The sequence below is a fragment of the Aphelocoma coerulescens genome, chromosome 2 (assembly GCF_041296385.1).
Source record: "Aphelocoma coerulescens isolate FSJ_1873_10779 chromosome 2, UR_Acoe_1.0, whole genome shotgun sequence".
NCBI lineage: Eukaryota > Metazoa > Chordata > Aves > Passeriformes > Corvidae > Aphelocoma > Aphelocoma coerulescens.
In genome coordinates this window covers 53,086,593-53,109,987 of record NC_091015.1, presented here as the reverse complement: position 1 = coordinate 53,109,987, position 23,395 = coordinate 53,086,593, and the positions used below count along the sequence as shown (strand labels likewise).

Sequence of the window (23,395 nt, the reverse complement as noted above, 5' to 3'; positions counted from 1 at the left end):
ATGTTGATATCAAGAAAGAAAAACCATATAAAAACAAATATAAAAATATATCAGTATATCAGAAAGTATCACATTTGCACAAACTGACACCCTGGCTCAGACTCTCAGTATACAGTAAAAGGATGTAACCTGGACTGCAGGCAGAACTGCTGTTGCTCTCCTGCCCCTTCAGCTTTTCCAGAAGTTCAGTCTAGACTTAAAAATGTGTTTATAAAGTACTGTGGGATGCTGGGATTAATGATTCTGATGGTTTACATATTTCAAAATTAATCACATTGAGTTAACAGTGCACTTAACTTCTTCAGTATTATTTGAATTAGATTTTGCACTACTGAGCTGATGGTCTTGTGACACAACAGAGCACTCACCATTTCCATGTGGGTGCTGTGTGCACAGTGGAGGGGTGGCTCAGTCTTGATATATTTGTACAGTGAAAAGAAAGAGCTTCCTTGCTGGGAAGTGGAAAGCCAATGTTCTTAATCCAACCCCCTCCAGCTATAATGAAAAATACTGGAAGGAAAGAAAAAATCAAACAAAAGCCTGATATTCTTTATTTTTATTATAATTTTAACAACATGAGTAAATTGAAATCTGTAAGCAAAGCAATTACATGAAGAGGGTCTAATAAAGTTGTTCAAGCTACAACCTACTTTGATTGTTGAATCAAACTGAATAAAGCAGGCTGCTTTGATGGGTTTTTAGCTTCCACGAACATAATTGGCAGTGACATCTTTTGCTTTAATGGCAATGGTCCTCTGTGGGTTGGGAGTTTCATAATCAGCTGGAAGTAAAAAAAAAAAAAAAAAAAAAAAATTGGTCACTCCTAAAAACAGGAAAATTGCTGAGCCAAGTCCTGTCCTCAGTTCAGCTGGTGAAATCTCACCAGCTTCAGCAAGATTTGATTATTTTAAAATTTTCCTTGGCTTGAACAAAAAAGCGAGTCAGAATCTGTGGATCAGATTCTCAGAGGTTTCATGTCTAAGGGTGATTAAGGATCTTAGAAAAGCCCAACCAAGCAACCCAACCCAACCACTGTTGGGTTGTTCACAGGTTATTCCCAGAGGAAAAATGTTAAGAGTTGGAACTACAGTCCTTCACAAAAGGTACAGTCAGTGGTCCAGATTCTGTCCTTGGACTTCAGGGATAACTTAAAAGCTTAGAAAGAGAATTTTCCCAAGGTTACAGCTATAGTATTTGGACTCTATTGAGGGAGGAGGAGGGATGACACAATGCATTCAAGTCAAGAAACAACAACACATCTGCTTTGCAGCCACTAATGTAGCCCCTGGATGCTGTAGTAGCTTTTTAATATCACATCTCAAATATTCAGAGAAGTCAAACTCATGTTTTCAAATCATGTCCTTCAGTGGTAGTGCAGGAAACCACCCATCTCCAATACATTAGGAATCTCTATTTGATGGGATTTGGTGTGTTCCTCCCCTTTGACAGCTTCTCCAAACCTCACCATCTACCAGCCAGCCTTATGAAACATGAGAACCACCCCAGTCCTCTTGCTTCCAGCAACCTCACAACCCCCTCCCAGGGAGCACGTTCTCCACCCTTTTAAGGACAAGTACCTGCTTTGCTCTCCATCCAGGAGGCAGTGATATGCAGCAATGTCTTTCTCCAGCTGCTGTTTGCTAGTCAGCAGATTTTCACGATCCCTCTGCTGCTGCTCAGTTTCTACTTTGATTTCTCCCATCTCTGCCTCCAGCTTGGAAATGACAGAGCCTAGGTTCTGCAGTTCGATGTCGTGCCAGTGCTTGGCATCGTATAAAGAGTTCTCCAGACCCCTCTTCTGCAAGGGCAGGGCAGGAGAAAATAAATCAGTCAGTTTTCATATGCTTCAAAGTGATTTTTATTCAGGTTTGGCCAATATCTCTATTGACTATATATATCTTGATGATTTCTTTCTTTAGCTACCTTGATACTAGGTATTATCCTTACAAAAGTAAGGACTTAGAAGTACTTTTACAAGGTGCAGATATTCCTCACATTTTCTAGTACTACACTACCAAGCAATCTCAGTGAGATTATTATTGAGTATGAATACACTGAAGATTGAAATTTGGAGCCTAATTGTCAAATGTGGGACACTTAGAGCACCATGTCAATCAAGAAGAGCCCAGAAATGTCTGGCATCTCTGGAAACAGTATCTGGTGGAAAATGGGATTCATTCTTAACTTTGCATCCCAAGATGGGAATGTTCCCCTCAGAAGGTGTGTTGAGTTCACACAGAATACACCCACTGAAAGCCTAGCATTCCTTACCAAGGTTCTCAAAGATTCAGTTTCTGCTTGCAAGCTCTGTATTTTGCAGGCAGTTTCGTGGAACTCGGTTCTGAGGCCCTCCACCAGCTCTTCCTCCTGGGTTCGCACGGCAGCCGTTGTCTCAGCCTGTTGCTGGTAAAAGAAGGTGACTGTCATCACAACCTACACAAATTATGGTTTAGCTTCCTTACATACCAAGCTGACAGTAATATTTTCACAGTTTGTGGCAATTCTGACTCTAAGTTTGATTCCTGTGTATTAAATCCCTCTGTTGAACAATTCCAGATACTTCTTAGTGTCAAAATTATCATGTTTTCTAGGCATTTACTGTAAAATGGCTTATGCATATAAGTGTATATATTTAATCCGTGTCAACAACAGCTGTTCAGAATTCATACTTGTATGTTTCAAATTATTTCTAAAGAGAAAACATTGCTGTAATTGTTCATTTTATAGCCACACAATAATATTTCTTAAAAACTTGGGTGTCTTCACTTAGTCTATTGTACTTCAGAACTATTCACACCTTAGTTGTTCACATAAGATTCTATGAGTCAGACAGCAAGTCATATCACAGGGGTCAAAAAAAAATTTCTGTTAATCAAGTCATTGTTATGCTATTTCCTGCTCTTGTGGCTTGGGAGGTTTTATAGGTGTTTAGTTCAGGTTCCTTGAAAATAGGTGAAGGAAAAAGTGCCTTAGTAAAAATAGAATTTCTATACTTTTTAATAAGGGCTGAGATCAACGTTTTTCAGCCCAGAGCTCTGGGCTCTCTAGAAAATACAATTTTTCAGTCAAAACCTGCATTTCTTGTGGTTGATGCTAAAATTAAACTATGTAAAATACTTCCATCCCACTCTGAAACTTCATCTTGACCCTGCTTTTCTGATTATGCATTCTTTTATTTAAAATCAAATTTAAAAAAAATCTAGGACCATGCACCAAAGATAATTTTTCTTTTGGTACCATCGTGTGAACCCCACACCTTGCACATTGTGAACGAAATAGCCTCAGTGGAAAAAGGTCATTTAAGTACCAGTTGAGTCTCAAACAGAACTGTAGATTTAGGAACCTGTGTTGCAGAGAGATGAATTTCAATCCAAACACCAAACCTGTCCTTTCTAGAAAATTACACAGATTCTGTGTTTTCTGGAAATGCCTTGTTGGGGCTTGTGCTTCAGAGAGACATAATTCTACCTGACTATTCCTGGTGAATCAGTGATCATGGACCTGCCACTCTTCAGTAAACTGTGCCTCCTAAATTGTGTTGAGAGTGTAGTCTGCATGTTATTAGGCTACAAGGACTTTAAATGCCTCTTTTTAAAGAGATACACAGGAAAGGGAAGGTGCCTTTGCATCTATATTTATAGCCTACACCCATTACCTGAAGCCTGGCTTTCACATTTACCCTGCTGGTGGCTACCTATAAATCTAGCTTGCCCTCACCACAGGTGACATTGGAACCCCTCCAGGAGCTACCCTAAGCTGTGAAACTGACCTTAGTGGTGTGAACAATAGAACAGGCAGGTGGAGTAGATGAAGGTGGCCACGTCAGGCCCTAAACATGGAGGAGGACACAGCAAGGAAGCACACACTGAATGTGCCCTAAAGCTTTTGGGTCACACAAGGCTTCCCCACCCTTCTAACAGGATTACCAGCCCCAAGAGTCCATGTGTGGGGTGCCGCTGGGCATGACAGTCGGCCCCAGCTTTGGGGTTCCTTCTGTGGAGAAGTGCTGTCTGTGTGTCCTCTTCACTAGGCAATTCATGTTTTCTGGGGACTTTTCCTATATCCAAGATGCCCCATAAGGGAAAGACTATACATGTGGTGACCACAAACAACTGGATTAATGGAGGGAGAGGATGAACTCATCTTCCTAAATATTTCTCATGTTGTTGGTTGAGTTTCCTAGGAATCTGTGGATTTGAAACACGTCTGTACAGTTCTGAGCCAAGCATTGTGCGTGAGTGCAGGTCAGTCTGTATTTCATGGAATCCAGATAATGACAGGAGGATTAGGAATGGAACACCAGCACCCAGAGTTGACCAGCATGGTATCTAAAGAAGGGAAGTTACTTTGGAAAACTCTTGAGAGTTCTGGGAACATTTTAGCAAAGTAGCAAAAAAGGGAGAAACAACTGGCATAATTCACAAGATTTTTCAAAACTTTTTATGAGAGCAACAGAGAAAGCTGTGTAATTGCGTGCTCAGGGCAGAACAGTTCCATGGATCAACAGCTAGCTGGTCAAGAGACAGAACATGAAGAGGAAAATTAAGGTCTACTTCCATTAAGACAGAAGCTTAACAGCTTGATGCCTCAAGGTCTACTGCCTTGGGAATGAACCATGAACTAGGAGGATTTATGGATGACAGAAAACCATAGAGATTAGCAATGAGCAGGGGTAGATGTGTGGACTCAAATTACATGAAGGAACAGCACATCAGGAAGTAAAGCATCTTTCCAGGGAAAAATATTAAATAGCATGCATGTCTTGCAAGGGTTTAAATCACTTTTGTCAATTCAAGGGAAGGTTTTGACCACTACAGACAAAAAAAGTGCACAGGTGAAACCAATGGACTTGAGTATTGAGGTTATTCATCTAAAAAAGGCCCATGTGAAACCCCATTAGGTATGACTTTAAATTGGTGTGTTTTGGTGCCCAAATGTCCTTGAAAAATCTAGCCAAGACTGCAAATCTAGTCACAAGACAAAGCACATGAGGCAAGGTAATTAGTCAGAAAATAACAAAAATACTGCCCTCATGTCTAAGTCAGCTCTAGGACATGATTTGAAAAACCTTGGTCTGAGCTGGTCATGACTACACCAGGGAGTAGGTGCAGAAAAAGGAAATTAAAGTATTAGGGACCAAGGAAAACCTCCATTGAAAAAGCTGGTAATGAAGAGCAAAGGAGTGGAAGGAACTGCTCTCCCTCCTGTGATGTCACAAAAGAGTAAGGGCAAGTTTGTCACAGTGTGGATAACTAAATAATACAATTTAGCCACCAAAGATGATATAAAACCACAAGCTTAGTTGATAAAAGCTAAACTCTTGTTATCTGCATACATAGTAGTAATCTGAATAGATCTGCATCTGTAGGAGATCACACAAAGCTGTATAATCTGGGTTTAACTAGTGGGAAAAAGGCCCCTAAAATGTCACACCAGAACCAGAACTGATTTCCAGAAATCTGTGATATTCTGCTTCTTCGTTGCATTAAAAAACCAAACGAAAACAGGAACAACTGAAACTAGTAAGAGCTTAGACTAAGATGGCCAAGTAGGGATGGGTTGGGTATCACAGACATGATAGAGCAGTGTACTGTGAGCTGGCAGTTTTCTCCCCAAATGATATCTCTCAGCAGCTAAAAGACCAGATACTGAAGGTATGGAAGAAATAGGAAGAAAGAAGTTGTTAGGGTGTTTTTGCACAGGAGGAGAAGGAGGAGGAACAAGCAGGACAGGCAAGTAGGAGCACTGAAGAACTTGGTGCCATCAGAGTGATGCTTATTTTGCTGAAACCTGGCAGTGGGTCAGGAACAGATTTTTTACTGAGGATGCTCTGGCTTTTCAGGGCTGCATGTGCTTTGTATGGAGGCACTCTCCAGGCTCGTGTAGTTTATTACTGTGTCACTCACTTCCTTTGGAATGTATGAGCTGAAAATCAGGCCCCACAGACTAACCTTGTGAAAACTTTGCTTAGTAACAGTCTGGCATTCTCAAAAACTTAATGGGACCTCTGGGATAAACCCCTCTGCATCGCTTCTTGTGTGTTTCCCAGCAATTTTGGTATCACTGTTGTCACAGGATTTTTCTTCTTTATTTTGAAAATTAACTCAGAGCTTACACATATGTTTACAAACATATTTCTTGGTTTTGTTGTTTTACCTTGCTGTTTGCCCTCGATACCCCCTACACCTCTCATGGCAGCTCTTTACCTTGGAACAGGGGGGATATGTTTGATATGTTTATATGGTTTTGCTAAGTATTTCTACAGTGCTGCTGCAGTTATGATTTCACAGAATCAGAGAATATCCTGAGTTGGAAGGGACCCACAAGGATCATTGAGTCCGACTCCTGGCCCTGAACAGGGCCATCCCCAAGAATCACACCAGGTGCCCAAGAGCATTGTCCAAACACTTCTTGAACTCTGCCAGGATTGGTGCTGCAACCACTTCCCTGGGGAGCCTGTTCCAGTGCCCGACCACCCTCTGGGTGAGGAACCTTTTCCTGATATCCAACCTAAACCTCCCCTGACACAGCTTCAGGCCATTCCCTCAGGCCATGTCACTGGTCACCACAGAAAAGAGATCAATGCCTGCCCCACCTTTTCCCCTCATGGGGAAGTTGCAGACTGCAATGAGGTCTCCCCTCAGTCTCCTCTTCTCCAGGCTGAACAGACCAAGTGACCTCAGCCGCTCCTCATACAGTTTCCCCTCAAGGCCCTTCACCATCTTTGTTGCTCTCCTGATTTACTCTGTCATGCTCTGCAATAAGAGCCAACTCAGAATGAGATGGCTTCTAATATACAGGATCATCTACTGAACTTAATGCTTCAGCTCTGCAAAAATACTTAGTTCAGCCAGACAATTTGGAAATGAGTGATCCTTCATGACACAGAAAAAGCTGCATTTAAAGGCTGTGTTCAGACTCAGCCTCAGGAGAGGAGAATTCCTATTTAAAGGGAATGGCTATTATCATCTCTTTTCATTTCTAAGTTAATATCTAGTTTTCCCACTGCTGCCAAAGGAAACAATATTGAGGAGAAACCAACAAGGACTCTGTAGTGTAGAGGGCAATGTGTTTTGCCCTCTTGATTTATAGACCCCTGTAAATTATTAAGTGGAGGAACAGCCCTAGTAAGAAGGGTAATAACAGTGGCTTATCCTACACAGAAGGTATCAACTGATTAAGTTTTTTTCCTTAGCCAACATTTCAGAGCCCTTGAAAGGCTCCCACAGATACCTGCGATATGAGCAGGGCCATTTCCACCAGTGCTTAACTCTGTGCATCCCAAGAAAGCCTTCATATTTATAAGTGCATTCTCCCTTGGACCAAAATACCTTAGATTTTTAACGTCTTTTTTGTTTCAAAGAAAACCCAAACAAACACCCAACCCTCAAAGTTATTGCAGAATATTAGAGAGATTTTGTGTTTGCTTCAAATCCTGTGATGCTGGAGTGGGTTACAGAGTGCTGACCTTGGTACGGAGCAGGGCACCTGTCTCAGCACGATTCTTTTCAATGTCTCTCTCCCAGTGGATTCTGATTTTTTCCAGAATGTCATCCAGGCCACTTCCCAGGGGAACATCAAGTTCTTCCAGCTGAGATCCAGCAAGCTGCTTGTATAATACCTTCACATCCTTGAACAAAAATAACAAACATAAGGAAAGTGAACTGGACAATTGAATGGTATCCTCAGAGAAGCTCAAGGAAGAGCTCTTTTGGTGCCACAAACAGAGAGAGTAATTAAATTTGGTCCCAAAAGGTATCTCTACATTAATGATTTAGTGCATGGAAGGGTTTCTTTTTCAGATGTGGATTTGCTTTGCTTCTTCATGGGGTCTCTTCCTGCAGATCTATGGTACTGGAAGAGTTTCCCCCTTGGCGGAAGGAGACTGAAGCCCTGAACCAAGGCAGTGCCTGGAGCAGCCCTCTGAACAGTGGCAAGTTTCTCCAGCAGCCGGTGCTTGACACATGCACACTGCACAGCTGGGACCCAAAATCACCACAATTATATTGCCAATAAAGCTGCAGTGTGGACTTTGGCCAAGGAGATAACAGCTTACAGGATATCAAACACTGCTCTTCCCTTGCTGCTGCACCATGCAGGAGCATGGGCATGCACCTACTGGAGATACAAGACGTGCAAAGCAGCAGGAGCTCTACAGCCTCGCAGCTTGTGTGAGACATTGTGTGTGGTTTTTGCATGTGCATGTTAGATGAAGAGGATTCTCCTCTGTGACAGCATTCTGTTCCTTCTTTACATTTAAGTGCTCCAAAAACATGTAACCAGTGGAGAATTAGCAGGTCTAGAATTGCACACTGAAAGGTAGCATGTCAGTTGTACCTCATGTTCAGGAACACAAGAATTAATGAGATTTTCACATGTATCTTAACTGTTTGGCACTGCAATCCTTTTATATCAATCTGTTTATTTGTGTTATTGGCACAAAAAAAAGGTAGCGTAAAAGCATCTGGGAATTGTATTGGTAAGCAATGGCCCCTGCCAGTGACAATACTGGAAAAAATGGATGGAAATTATGCGCATTATGAACCTGCAAGAATGCAAACCTCAAAATGTGCCCCACTCCAAGTTCACAAAAACTTCAAAAGAACTTGGCATGGATTTGCTAGTGGGAGCACCAGTGGAAAGAAAGGTTTGAATTAGTTCAGGAACTCCTTGGGACTTTACTGTGCCAGAGCTCAGCAATAGTTGCTTCTAGCCTTTATTCTGTGACTTCTCTTAAGCAGCTTCCCCTGGTGCTGCTGCCATGGGAAAACCAGGCCTGGGCTGAAGTGGTTCTGTGAATGCTCAGGTACTCCTGACAGGTAAAGAAAGGAGGATCTCTCCACCCTGCAAGGGCTCCTTGCTGGCTACATGAGGATCAAGAGGGACAGGTGGTGTTCTCATTATGCCATAGCTATGTACAGAGAACAGCATCAGCACCAGATTTTCTGGTTTCACAGCAGTCACTGCAATACTTGGAGGTTTAAAGGGGATCTTGTTTATTTCTATCATTTTTCTCTTTACCCTCTTATCTAAAACAACTTCCATCTTTCTCCTGCTGTGCACTGGTGATGAAGCCACTGGTTATTTTCTGCAAAATGCCAGCCTTGGAATTAGACTGATGCAAGTAGGGAGCTGGTGGTGCAACTCCATCTTGGCAAACCAGTGTTGCTGAAGTCTTGTGGTTGGAGGAACAACTGGTAAGAAATGTAAGGTAGGATAATGTCTTGCTTTTGTGAGCTATCAAAATTCAAGCTCTACCTTACTTTTGAGGCACCAGCACAGTTTCTTGCTGTCCCTTATGAGAGATTAGTAACAGCTCCATATTCAAGTCGCCATGAATAAAGATGCTGTGTTCAATCCTGAAATCCCTGCTGAAGGCAGTAAACCACTTTCATGCAAATGAGTAAGTAGGAAAGTATTGCAAAATTGGGTAGTACGGGCTTCTCTTCTGGCTGCCTGTCTGTGGTGGTGCATCCTCCCCACCCCCTCGGGCCTCTCTGTGATTTCAGGAATTCTTTATAGACCTCAGCCTTAATCAATCAATGGCTCCTGGTTAATTAAGCTTCCCTTAAGCTTATCAGAAACACTGTCTCCTCCTAGGAGCTTCTGTTGCCTAACAAAGGAAGGGGATGAGATAGTCAGCTATCCTAGCATAACCTTGGAATATTATTTGCCTGAATCATAGCCCTAGTGGAACAATATTTTTGTTACCAGGCTTCTGAGGAAAACTCCAGTAATTACCATCTTGGATTACAGTCAGGATGGAGACTGACAGATGACTGGAACCAATCATTTTGTGACTCTATAAACAGCAGTCCTGAATGACACCCTTTGAGATTTCCTGGACTGCAGTGGGCTGTGAGCAGCAATCTCCCTCTGACTGGGACATCTGCTCACAAGCTCTCAAGCTTGCAATACTCAGAGGACTGTTGCCAAAAGCTGATGGTGGGGCCTGGGATATCCCCACTACTCCTCAAGGCTCAGCCCTCACCTGTTGAGAGATGCAGAAGCATCTGACTTGAGTATTGCACTAAACTTGAGGGAATTTTTAAACAGGCACCTTTGTACATGCTTCTTCATGGCTGTGTGTGAGTGTGTCAATTGGTTTAAATACCCTATAGCAAGTATAGTATGAATAGTGCCATCCCAGATCTATAGTTAAGTTACTGCTGTGCTTATAGGAAATCTCATTGGATCATTTTGTAAATGTTAAATTAGTCAGTGATCAGGTGTGGATAAATCCTTTAGCTATAAACCAAGTCTGAGGTAAAGTTTGGACTCAGCTGCACCTAATCTCCATCAGGAGTTTAGAAAGCCAGGGGGTCTGCTCTGAACCTCATGACTCAATGGGAAGGCCTCCCCTAACCCTTTTGAAACTTTATCCTTTAGCACCTTTACCCTTGCATCCCTGATTTCCATGTAAACCATTCTAGATTGATTCTAATCAAATTTTCCTTAGTGAGCTTCAGTATATAGTAAGTAATAAAATGAACCTTGCCATCAAAGTTAAATTGCACTTTCACAACTCATATTAAACCTGCTTTTGCCAACACCTTTGATGGTGATTCTTTAGAGCCACTCCTTCATGCCACTGTCCCTGTGACTTGCTTCAGTGGTGTGCTTCTCAAGAGAGACTCAGGTTTGGGAACCGAGCACTTTGCTAAGCCAAGCAGGGAATATTCCTAAGAACCTGGCTGATGCTCAACATTAGTGCAGCAGGACCAGAGCTGGTTCCCTGCACATGAACTTTCTCCTTCCATCAGATCTCACTGTTCAGATGCCCACATACATGACTGTGCAGCCCCTTGACCATCATGTGGTATCTGACAAGAAACAAAGTGATGGTGTCTCTCCCATGTCACATTTATCAAATGAGAAAGGGTTAACACCTCAATGTGAGTAATTTGATAATGCCTCAGGGGTTAGTCCTTTGAGTTAAAAGAGAAGAAAGAAATAGGAGTAGGTTTCAGGAAAATCCCCCCACCCAGTCATGACAGGTGGAGTTTTTAATGTTTGCTTTGCACTAGATGTATGATACCAACCAGATGAAACAGGCACACACTGGCTTTGCAGTGTCCCAAGTCTGGACTTACTTCTTCATGATTCTTTGACAGCAAAGTTAGTTCTTCCTTCATGCTTTCTATCTGACTCTCCAGATCCATTTTAGTTAAATTAGCATCATCAATCACTTTATATAGGGAATTAATTTCATCTTCCACTGCCTTTCTGAATGGCTGCTCATTTTCATACCTGCAGAGAAAAAAAAAAACAAACTTCAACATAGCGCAGCTCAGCAATTAAAACCTTTTTTTCGAATTACACTATTTCTGCTGATGAGTTAATGTGTCCCAGACAGGGGCACAGAAACACAAACAGTATTCTTTGCTCTCCCCTTGTCTCTTCACACTTGAAGTTAACTGCCTGAAGTGCCCTGTCATTAATTCAGAGTGCAAGAAAACAGGCGAAGTTAGCAGTATGTGCTATGGTGGTTATCAACCTGATAGGATTCCAGAAAAAGCATGGAGAGGCTCAAGGTCCCTTGCTAGATCTGAGATTTACATACAGTATCACTATGGCTGGCTTTTTCTCAGTTGTCTTGGCTGCAAAATGAGAATACCTACTCACTTGTCTACACAAAAACCTTTTAGAGCGATGGTTAAAGAAAACACACGCACATCAAGCATTACTTTTACTAACGGACATGCTGATGGAAGTCTGGTCTGTGTTCCAGGGTCCTGGCTCATCCCTAAGACCAAATCCCAGCAGTATCAAAATAAAGAGGAAATTTGAGTGGTTGGTTTGTCAATTAGAATTGCTGTTAGAACAAATGGCTCATTTCCAAACCATGGCTGTAACGGGAGGGAAATTTTGGCAAGCAGTTTCTATTCCACAGCACTGCTTGCTGCATTGCTCTTGTTTGTAACTTTTTGGTTTGGGCTTTCCATTGAAAATGTGGATTGCATTGTGAATCTCCTTGGGTGGGAGACATTTGTGCTAAACCTGTTCAACCTGGGGACCTGGTGGCCAGGAAGGTTAGACAGGAGGGGCTGGCAGGTTAGTTGGGAACCCACTTCATAAACACTGCTCCTTGATAGCCACCTTCATTGCTGGGAGTTTAAAGCTTGGGAGAGTGGCAGCTGATCCCAGGAGCTTTCACTATGCAGTAGATTGACTCAACATTGTTTTTTGTTATGTAAACTGCTTGTCCAAGTCTGCTGACACTTCTAAAGAGTATTTTTTAAAAACTACTTAAAATATGAGTATAACTTGATGGATGTAAAGCCAAATGAGTATCTCAGAGTTGTACCTTTCTGAATAAAAGGCAAACTTACATTTTGGTTTTATGATTAAATAAACTAATGCCACAGAGATAGAAACAGAAGTTTAAGGGATGAGAAAAACCATGGGAGATAAAAAATAATTAGTTTGAAGTACAGTTTTTGTGTCAGAGCTTGCAAAAAGCTATTTGTAAATGAATGAAACCATTATGAGTAAAAAAAGCTACAAGGATCATGTCTCCCAAGTAAAATCTAAAGAGCTTTGTGCACTCATACACATGAATATCATGCTTTTCAAGCAGAAAGACAATAAAAAAGTAGTTTGCCAGTGTTTAAAATCTTCTTTTACTACTTATTTTTCTCAGTAAAGGAAAATCAGCACATCCCATTTCTGTTTCCTTGTCTAATGATGTTTGTAGTGGTGCAGATTTTGCTTTTCAGCTGCTGTAGCAGAATGATTGTTACTTCCAAAAACACTTGTGTGGTACTGAAAATTCCAATTTAAAAGCCAATGGAAGTTTGTCTTTATAAAATGCCAACCCAATTTTGAATGAATACTGACCTCTCAGTGAGATACTAATGTCTGTGTTAAGACAAATGTCTCTGTTAAGAATAGCCTAGGTAATTTTTCTTGTGCACATTTTTGTTACTATGAATCTTCAAAATCTTCCAAAATAATGTTCGCACCATCATTATTTTTCTTTCAAATCAGGGTGTTGAATATGAATATGCAACTTAAAAAACAAGCCCATTCTACTCCCTAACATTACACCCCTAAAAAAGAAGTGTTCACCAAGGCAAAGTTTAAAGAAAGTGGCCAGCTAGGTGCCACCACAGGACTACCTGTCTTTAAAATCTTCAGCACAGGCTTGAATATTCTCGGTGTGCAGCATAAGACGAGCATTTTCAAGGACTGCCTCACCCACCTAGAAGAAAGATACAAGAGAGCTCAAGCAGTGAAGAGCTTCAGCACATGTATCTTAAGCAGATGTACAGCTTTGATTCTGAAAATAATTCTTTATCCTAGGGCTGTTCAAGTGACTCATTCCAAATAATTTAATCAATTAGTTTTGTACATATAAATTCACAAATTCTCTGCAAATAGGCTGTAATTTGTCATCAAACTGCTTATTCCTCCTAAGTACTCATCTTCTTGTAGAAACACATTTATTCTGATCACCAGCTGTTTGCAAGGGGCAAAATTCATTGCTGTGCACAAGGTATTTTCATTGTTTAAGTCCCACTTATGCTTTCTAGATAAAATTTAAGCAGCACTTATGCAGTTCCTATTCTACTTCCCATATCAGCAGTCCTCTTCAGGGTCGTCCTCCTCAGGGAGCCACGGAATACTTGTTGCTCATGCCGCCTGCGAGCCCTCCTCAGCTCCCAGAGTGTCGTTTTCCTTCTCTTATGGGATCCTCTAGGCTCTTGCGATAGATATGAGACCTGAGAAGCCTTCAAAGATTATTACACTGATTGGAAAGATCGTGCAAATCAGACTGTGGTATCATTGCTATGGCTCTGGGGTGTGTCTCTAACGTCCGAGAGGCATTTGGAGGGGCAAGTAAACCTGAAAGGTTTGTGACTTAGCAGCTTGTTGTGATTCAGAAAGGTTAAATAAAATTATAAAAAGGGAAAAAAGACCACTGCCTGCTCTGGAGTCACACGTGTTCTGAGCTTGGAGGTGACCAAAACCATGCAGAATTCAGTACCAAGCTTAGATCACCTCTGCAAGTAACTGTCTGGAAGCTCCTGATATCCCGTGAGCCATGCTGTCACTCTGGAAAAGCTGAAGTGAACATTTCTTTGGTCTTTTTCAGGAGACACCCATGAAGATTTGCAGTTAAAACTAAATCACCATGTGAATACGGTCAGATTTTCTTCTTTTGGCCAGAAGAGTTCCTGAAGCAGAAAAATCTTTCCTTAGATAATTAAGTTCATAACTAAGATTGCAAATCACCCAAAGCATTCTGCTCCTCCAAGGTGAAACACACCATGCAGTGTGGAAACATCAAGGCTGCATCCAGACAAGTTATCTCAAGTGGATCTCGTGGGATTGTTGCCCTGTGTTCCCACCTGCTCTGAGGCTGCTTGGTGATGGAGGTGGACATGCAAGGCTGAAGCATTTCGAGGTGGTAATTAACATTTACCTTCATGAAGAGTGGCTTACTGCTCCAAATGTCTTACAAATGTTTGGACCAACAAATGTGTAATACCTGAAGGCAACTGGTAAGAAGAAGTGTGGAGAAAGAACCGGTTCCTTCCCTATCCATTATGTCCATAGTGGATCATGACGTTAAAAGCACTCTACATCTTTTCAATCTGACAAGGAACAAGAGATAAGAAAGTGGTTTTCTTAATTCTCACCTACTCTTAGGAAGAAACAGGGAAGGTGGCTGAGGCTGGAGCTTGTTTCACACCATTGCATGGGGAACCTATTTTACTTTAATAACTGTGGGATTTCTTGTCCAGTTCCAACCAATATGATAGAGGGATAGGCCATCACAGAGACATCCAGTTCTAACGCGTTTCATGAAAACAGCATCTGGACAGAGGAGAGAGATCCTGTAAACACTGCCACTTGGAAAAAAAAAAAAAAAGAAAAAAGTCCCAATTTCAGCATGGGAAAACTGGGGAGTGCAGCAAAAGCACAGGAGTCAGAGATGTCTCAAAAGCCACAGGGTGTGGGCAAAGAGATGGCCCCTCACCACATCCCAGCCAGCCCTGCTGTGTACAGAAGAATTCTGTGTGGTCACTTGCACACAAAACTGGCTGCTCTTCATTGTTCAACCCCTCATTTCCTTCTCCCTGATTTTTTGCAGCCCCACTTTACCAGCACTATCCTAACTCCCCAAACCCTGGGTTGTCCATCTGTGGCATTTCAGAGCAGCTGAGCAGAGCTGGGACTTTGGGGACATTCTACTCTTCTGTCCTCAGGTTCCCTTGCACCAGGACACCTGAGTTTCTCCTGAAGGATGGAGAATTGGCATTTAGTCAGCCCAGAAGTAGAGGGACTGCTTTCACACAAGCTCTGAAATCTTGGTTGCTTTATTTTTATACCTTTATTTTTTCTTTTCTTCTTTCCTACAGAAGTCTGTTTGTCTTCCTGTCAACTCATACATGTGTGGATTTTCAGAGAAGCTTTCATTTTTTCTTGACTCAATCAAGGAGCAGAAATCCTGCCCTGTGATTTGCCCTGCTCCGTTGAAACAAACCCCTTTGCCTCTGGCAGGGATCCCACACAGTTGCAACATCTTACCTAAAGTCTGATGCAAATTAATGTCTTTGAGGGAATTGGGAACATCCTGCGAGCAAAAGTAACATTAAATCCTGTGAGCTGCACAGTGTCACTCAGAGGCATGTTAATGGCTGAGTTTAGAGGCCGAATCCAGTGTGAAATGGCTTTTGGGCTGCAACAAAAGCAGAAGCAGGCAATAGCTGGTGAATTTCTGCTGCCTAGATTTCTGCATCTATATGGAGACAGACTGGTTTTTAAAAGTGTTTTTCTTTAGTGATTTTGTGGATTTATTGAGGCATTTGAGGTGACTTTTACCTCCCCCACAGTACATGTCTTTATCATACTCCTGAGAATTCAGTCAATACCCCGATTCTCCTCTTTGTAGACCAACAGCCAAGGGCTCAGTGAGAAAGTCCTGGGCTTTCCAAAGCTGCACAAACCCCTGAACTCTGCCATGTAAGTAAAAATGGTATAAAAAAAAAAAACACCCAAACTTATGTTTTGAAGACTTCAGGGATGAGTGTTGCAGTGGAAACCAGCAGGCACCAACTTTTCAGCCCTCCTGGAAATCACCGGTGTATCCTTTAAATCTACAGTGAACTTGAAGGGTAATTAGACAGTAATTTCTAACTACTGTCTAACATGGTACAAACCATGTTTCCTGAGAAATTCCATCTGATTTGCATGAGCTCTGAAAGCCCTTTCCTAGGCTCCAGAAGAAGAGATGTAAGTCTTCCATCTAGTGGCTCTTTTGTTTGATTTAATTCTCCTGTTAATCAACAGCTGGCTGCAAACACACAGCATTAGTGAGACACATGTACTAAGACACTTGATGCAGCAGTTTAAGAAACAGCCTTTGTGTCCACTGGAAACAAGAGGCCTTGCAATGCTGCAAGCACTTAGGCATTGCCTCCTCTGCTTGTAAGGCAGAAGGCAGTGCTGTCCTGCCTCAGTGTGCTTCTGGGAGGCTTAAGTCCCTGATGCTCATGTGGCATTCAAAGAGACAAAATGGAAAGTGTTAAAAAAATGCAAATATTATTACTAATAATAACTCCTTCCAGTCACACATTTTCTTTCAGCACTCAGATCTGTGATGCACATACACCTTTTGATCACAATTTTTTTCAGCTCTTGAATTAACAGTGAATATCCATGGTATTAAACACCTTAAGTACAAAGCATCAACAATTTTCTTTGATTTCATTGTGATTTTATAGACATGAAAATGCAATGTTAATTTTTTTGAAGAAAAGTCTCATCTAAACCTGCATCAATATGCTGGCCCATTTGCTGGGTTACAACTGGCATCAAGGATAAAACAGCTGCTTCAAGGGAGTGGGCAGATGCCAGACTTGATAAAGTGTGATGTGATACAGACACTTACAGGGAGAATTTATTCTTTATCCCTGGTGACTAGCAACTTTTGATTTTTAACAGAGATTTGGCCAAGTTTGGCATGGCAAGATTTACTGTGCCTTTCAAATTCTTCGCTGTGCTTCATCTGTAGGATTTGTATAGTTTTGCTTTTCTTACATGTGTCTAAGTCCTTTCTGACTGCTACTAAATTCATGGCCTCAGGTGTGGCCTGTAATAATGAATCTCATGGCTTAATTATTCATGTAATGGAAACTTCTCTGGCTTTTAAGTTCACTTCAGTTAAACTAAATGTCTCCATGGAGAAAGATCAGAAGATGCCGATCTAGTCTTTTCTTCCACACATGCAAGGAAATAGTTGGTACCAGACCATTGCCTCCAACACATCTTAATTCCCAGCTAAACTCAGGCTAAAAGCCTGCAACCTGCACTGCCAAGCAGTAAACTCATAATGGTCCTGGTCATGCTTTCCATGTTGAACCCTTTCTCAGAGCCTAAAGGAGGAAACCTCGAAGGCGGCAAGAGCAACATTTGTTATATCACCTCAGGAAAGGTAATACCTGGAGAGAGGCTGAGAAGATTGATGGCTCCTTTGCTGATTCTTGCTGCATCCAGGGAATTTCGACTTCATGTATACATCAAATATTTTCTAAGTAGACAGGACTGCATCAGAGAATGCCTGGTTCTCAAAGCAGGAGATACCTCTCAAAGAAATGATCTGTAAAACCGTTGCCCAAGCACAAGGAGAAAACCTCACACCCCCTCACAGCTGCCTGTGAAGGCAGCCCAAATTTATGTTGGAGGTGGCTGAGAGAACATAATTAAAACTAATTCACTGCCATCCTCTGTAGGGCAGTGGATCAAGCTTTGTGCCATTTTGTGGGAGTTTGTTGTACCTTAGATGAGTAGCAGAGTGCTATTTCACCCATTTGCAGACACTGATTATGCACTGTGTTGTGCCAGAGTGGGTCACAAGTAACACTCAGCAGCTCTCCTGACCCTGCAGGGTGTGAGTCCAAATGTGGCAATGCCTTGGACTGCTAGACCTGTGTATTCTCCAGGCTTAATAATCACACTGATTAAATGCTGATAGAAAGGCCACGCGCAAATAAAAGTAGCTCTACAGAAATACTCTGGAGTTCTTTCAAATGCTCCCAACCACACACAGGATGTTATGATCAGTCACGCAGTGATAAAATTGGTCCAGGATGTTGATTCCTTCTTCCACTTTTTGTGTTTTCTCCTGTGATCTGAACTGCACTATGTGCCTGCCATCTCATAGACAAAATAAATCTCTGTGTCTCCCATGCAGCCGTAATTAAACAGTCATGGAGGTTGAGCTACCCTCTTCTCTCTGTAAACTCACTGAGATTGTTTCAAGCATCCACTTCTCCCAGGTGCTGCCCTGTTCCCTGGGAAGGAATTGCCATTGCAAAGAGTCTCCTATTCTGCAGAAGAGACACATTTGATTAGAGATAGAATTTTCCACAAGAACACCAGGATGAAGCCTGGAGAAGAAGAGTATGTGCAGGGTAAAATTAATATTTCTGTCATGAAATTGCAATTCTATCATGTGAATTCCTCTTGGCAAGGATTTCTCATTTCCCTCTTTTCCTGCAAAAATCCTTTCGCTTTGCGCCTGTCCCAATTAGTGTGTGTCCACCTGCTCTGCTAAAAGCCAGCTGCCCAGGCAGATAATTAACACTGGGAGCTGGATAGTGGCTTTCCATCATTCAGCTCCCACCAGTGATCCCCTGCTGCAGCCACAGCTCTGACAATTGCCAGGAAATACAAGTGGTTTTTCCTGAGGGACCCTGCACTCACACACACCCTCTGAGTCACTCACTGACACATTTTTTCCCTTAGCTCTGTGTCTGGGGGATATGCTGGCACCAAGTTGTTTTTGCTGGGAATGCAATTACCCAAAATTTGAAATGCTGGAGCACATCCCAGGAAGGACAGGAGGGAAATGAGACTTCTGCTAGGGTCTCTCCTGTGCCACTGTAGAGATGGGCCTGTCTCATTTCTGATTTTGGGACCAGGAGAGTCCTACGTCACCACATCCTTGTCTTCTCACTAGCAGGGCAAGAGGAAGAGGCTCCTGCCTAGACCCCCTCCCCATTGTGTATTTTTCTTTGCTGCCTCTTGTTCAAAAACCGTTCCTATTATGAGTGCTTGGACTAAACCAGGTACCTGCTTGAGTGGTTTTCTGCCCAAAACCTTCATAGCTGCTTTATGTGAATGGCACCGAGGGGTTTTACGGCTGCCGGGCATCTCTCCTGGCTGAACCCATGGGCCTGGCCAGGAATTGAAATGAGTGCTTAGATTTTACAAGAAGCTGACAATGGGGTATGTCACTCATAGAGAAATCAAGGTGGATGTAGACATCTGCAGAAAATTTGAATGTATTTACAAAAATGACATTTAGGAATGTATCTGCCAGGTGTCTCTCATTTCTGCTGCACCTTGCTCCTGAATGCCTTTTACTTTTCTGTTTGGGATGTGTTGTGGCAGGAGGGTTCTGACTTTGTGTGATTTCAGCTGTTCCTGTAGCAACTGACTTTGACATTATTTAATAAATAATGGTTTTGATGTTGATGCTAGCATAATTTTACCAATTAGCTCTAGGACAAATTAGTTGAATGGTGCTTGGGCTGGATGAGGTCCTACTTTCATTTTTGGTTAAATGTTTAGTAAAAAAAGCAAAGAAATCTATTAATCAGAATTGTACATAACAGCTTGGATCATATCCCAAAGACAAAAAGACAAAACCCACTAAGTGATGCCCCTTTTATTGATTTAATTGAAGCAATTCAGAAAATTTTATGTGTTCTCTGATGTGTTTTGATAGTTAAATGGATACGGATGATGCTAATCTTTTTCTCTTCTTTTCTATGATACTCACAAATGCTATTAAAAGCAGCTTTATTTTTCTGATTTTCATACAGGAAGAGCCCAATATTCAGTCTAGATTTCATTATGAGATTCTCTTAATTACTCATGAAAAAGAAAGGTAGAGGCAAGGATGACTACAAAGAAAGGTCAAAAGGAAAGTAATTTGGATGAAAAAATATTGCATGAGCAGGTTCATCTGCACTGTTATTGTTGGGGATTTATATAAAGCAAAATCAAACAGTCCTTTCTATAGTATCTAGGGTCCCACATTTTTGGTCTTAACCATAAGTCCTGGTAGGATTTACAGGTGAAACCTACAACTACAAAATGGGACACTGGTCTGGAGAACATGGGATGGCAGCTGCAAAGGATTAACTCCCTGTCCCCCACCAAAATCCCCATCTGTCCCAGTGGGATAATAGCTTCGAGGCAATGGCTTTTTGTACCCCAGGTTCAGAGCATCCCTTTCCTTCAGCAGCTGCTCCCTTCAGGAAGCAATAACATAATTTGCTAATACTAGAAGGTAGCAACTTTAAAAGCTGGTTCTTAACTGGGTGTTTCTGCTGACATCATCTCTGTACAACAGCTTATGCCAACACATTCAGAGTTCAGGCAATGCTTGTAGCATTCTGGGAGAAGACCTGCCCTAAAAAACGCAAAGTAAACCTGGCCAGCCCAAGTTAAAACACACAATTGTCCCAGGTAACTTAAAGTTGGCTTTCAGGTTTTCTGAAGACCCACTGATGGCATTTTTTGTGCCTGCGCTAGCGCTGTTGGGAAGAGTTGTGCGAGATGCCGGACTCCAGGTCTTCAGAGTCCTGTCTGCTCCCGCTGTCTGGGAGCTGGGAAGCCAGGACTCATGTGGTGCATCAAGACCTCAGCAGACAGAGCTCTGTGTCTGCTGTAAGCAGGACATCAGTCTGCAAGGCCCTACTGGTATAACTGGTCAGCAAAAGGAACCCTGTCTTGTCCGTGAGGTCAATACAGACACCATTTCAGACCCCCACAATAAACATTTGCGCCGTATGGAAAATATGGGAGAAAGGGATGGTGTGGTGATGACAAAGGGAAGGAAGGGAGTCACTCATTTGTAGCCATGTAAGCATTATTTTTAAATAAATAGAGCTTTTGGAAATGTTATTAAGCAAATAAGGGATTAAAGTAAAAATCTGAATTGCTGATTAAAAAAAAACCCCGCAACGTGCTTGTAATGATATTATGTTGAGGGATAACCTAATTTAGTTCTAGCAGGTTTCTCTTGATAATTTTGATACTCAGTGTAATAACCACAGACTCTAAAAATTAAAAAAAAAAAAAAGAAAAAAAGAAAAAAAAGAAAAAACCCCGACCCGTTCTAATCAACCCAGACTTCGGCGCCTTGGGGTGCACTTCAATCGCTCCCTTGCGCACGACGCCTGAGGCAATTCTCCTGCTTAACAGGCATTTTCCACAACACACTGTGAAATGATAATGCTAATTATCATGAAGATAGATTTTAAACCCTCTGTCTAGGGCACCGCGCTTTGAAATCAGACGGCATTCAAGAGCAGCCCGGAGTTGCTAATGACCCGTGCAGCTCCCTCCCGCTCCCCCGGCTGCCGGCACCGCTCCAGCGCTCACCTGATGGTAAATCGCCTCCCAGTTCTCCCGCAGCGCTCCCCAGCTGCCCACGCTGGCCGCCTTCTTGTCCAGGTAGACACGGATGTGCTCCTCCAGCTCCTGGTTGACCTGCTCGAGAGCTCGCACCTTCTCGATGTACTCCACCAAGCAGCCATTCAGGCTTTCGTAGGAGAGACCCCTGCCCTTATCCAGCCCCGGGGCCAGGGGCACGGCGGCGGCGGAGCTGCGGAGACCCTGGAGGAAGACGCTGCTGATGCCCAGGGCTCTACGGGACACTCGGGTGCCCAGGCTGCTCACGCCGCCGGTGGGAACGGTGCCCACGTAGACGCCGGGTGGTCTCGACAGGCTCCCTCCACCTCCGACGCTCACCCGGCGGCCGGGCGGCCCCGAGCTCTCCGCCGTGGAGGAAGAGGGCTGCTGCCCCAGGAAGGACGACCGGCGCCTCGGCAAGGGCATGTTGTCGCTCCAGCCTGCCGAGCACCGCCGCTCAGCCCGGCCGCCTCGCCCCGCACTGGCGGCAGGGATGTGCCGAGCCCAGCAGGTTGGGCTCGCGCGGGATTTCGGCTTTGTGCGACGGCTTTCTGGAAGGGGGGCTTTGTGCTGCCTGGGAGCACCCGTCACATTGTCCGGGCGGCTGCTGGGTCAGCAATCCCATTTCAGGAGAAATCTCCCTGCTGCTGCTGCTGCAAATGTGGCAGATGAAAAGCACAATGGTGTTTACGGGGACAGCGGGACGGGGATTCAGTACAATGTACGTGTTAAAATACCAGCAGTGTTTTCTACGCTGACACCCAGATGATTTCCTACTCTTATAGCCACAGGTATCCAGATATATATTACAAATGCATCTGCTTCTCATGCCAGTGCTTGCTGCAGGCATAGTCTGCTTCAGCAAGACATTTTTTAAGCTTAGCAAAACCCAAACCTCTGTGGAGTCAACTGGCCTCGACTGAGCAGAGCCGAGCCAGCGTTTTGCCACTGCAGAGCATTGAATGCTCCCTTGGGACTGCTGCAGCTTCTGGGTTTCTCTGCGCTTTGGCTTCACCACCCAACCAAGGCACGTCGACACAAACCCAGCAGATTTTATAGGGACAAGCAGCCTCATGTCCACCCCTGCTCAGTCAGCTTAACTTCACATAATCAATTGCACTTTCTCTGTTCAACAAGGGCCTGTTTCACTTTTTGCCTGCATGACGTGGTGACAAAGTGAGGCAACTGTGAACTGAAAGAAAAGGGCAAAAGAGTCCTACAGACTTACTGCAGGGGAAGGGAAAGATTTCCCCTGCTCTTCTTCTCATGTCAATGTTCTTTAACTGCTAGTGATCAAGTGGGTAGTTCGTAGGTAATAATAAGTAATGAGTAGGATGTGTTCCTGGTACAGTGTGATCCTTCACAATGCAGTGTCAGGTCTAGCTTTTTCTACCTACACCCAGGGATACTTCACAGGCAGGGTGCCGTTCCAAGTGTAGGATTACTGTGTGCGCATCTTTGTAGGCACGATTGTAATGTGCTGATGTTGGGCATTGCCCTAATGCAGTGTAGGTCTGTGCAGGGGCAGTGGTGTCTTTGTCGAGACGGGATACAAACAGAAATCCCTGTCTTCCACTGGTGCCTAATCCTGGCTGGCCAGTTTGATGGCTGGAGTTTGTTTCAGTAGTTTTTTTTAAGTTTGAGAACTGCAAGGCTGCCTACACTCAGGTCACCATTTCCAGGTTGTGTGAAGACTGGGAACAGTGCAGCATCTCTCAGGCCTTGCAAATACTTTTGGCTAGTTTAGGTATTCTGCCTTGAGATTACCAAGCAAATTATGCTGGTTAAATGAGAAGAATCCTCCAGTACTTCTTACACAAAGTTTTCAGTGTAGTTGCTCTGTGTCAAATTAGAGAATCTACCTTGCAAAAGTATTACAGGTACAGAAAACAAATGTAATATAATAGGGACTTTTTTTTCAAAGAACTAAATTTAGTTTTCTGTAAACTTGTTCCCTCTT

The 23,395-nt window shown here is 43.0% G+C and overlaps 1 protein-coding gene across 1 annotated transcript; it reads right to left on the bottom strand.

The window, feature by feature from the left end:
• Positions 1-599: 599 nt before the first annotated feature.
• BFSP2 (beaded filament structural protein 2) lies at positions 600-22,169 on the bottom strand. The gene is made up of 7 exons (XM_069005837.1): positions 21,406-22,169; positions 13,122-13,204; positions 11,094-11,250; positions 7,469-7,630; positions 2,272-2,403; positions 1,578-1,798; positions 600-781 (listed from the first exon to the last, which is right to left on the bottom strand). Exons 1-7 carry the CDS (start codon positions 21,859-21,861, stop codon positions 778-780), a joined length of 1,215 nt encoding a protein of 404 aa, XP_068861938.1. The 5' UTR covers positions 21,862-22,169; the 3' UTR covers positions 600-777.
• Positions 22,170-23,395: the final 1,226 nt, after the last annotated feature.

Bases quoted from the DNA above. Each gene is read 5' to 3' on its own strand.
- BFSP2 (XM_069005837.1), bottom strand. From the start codon at position 21,861: ATGCCCTTGCCGAGGCGCCGGTCGTCCTTCCTGGGGCAGCAGCCCTCT. The intron at 13,205-21,405 runs GTGAGCGCTGGA...TCTTTCTTCTAG, and splicing joins GGGAGGCGATTTACCATCAG to GTGGGTGAGGCAGTCCTTGA. The intron at 7,631-11,093 runs GTAAGTCCAGAC...TTTTTGTTCAAG, and splicing joins TGTCAAAGAATCATGAAGAA to GATGTGAAGGTATTATACAA.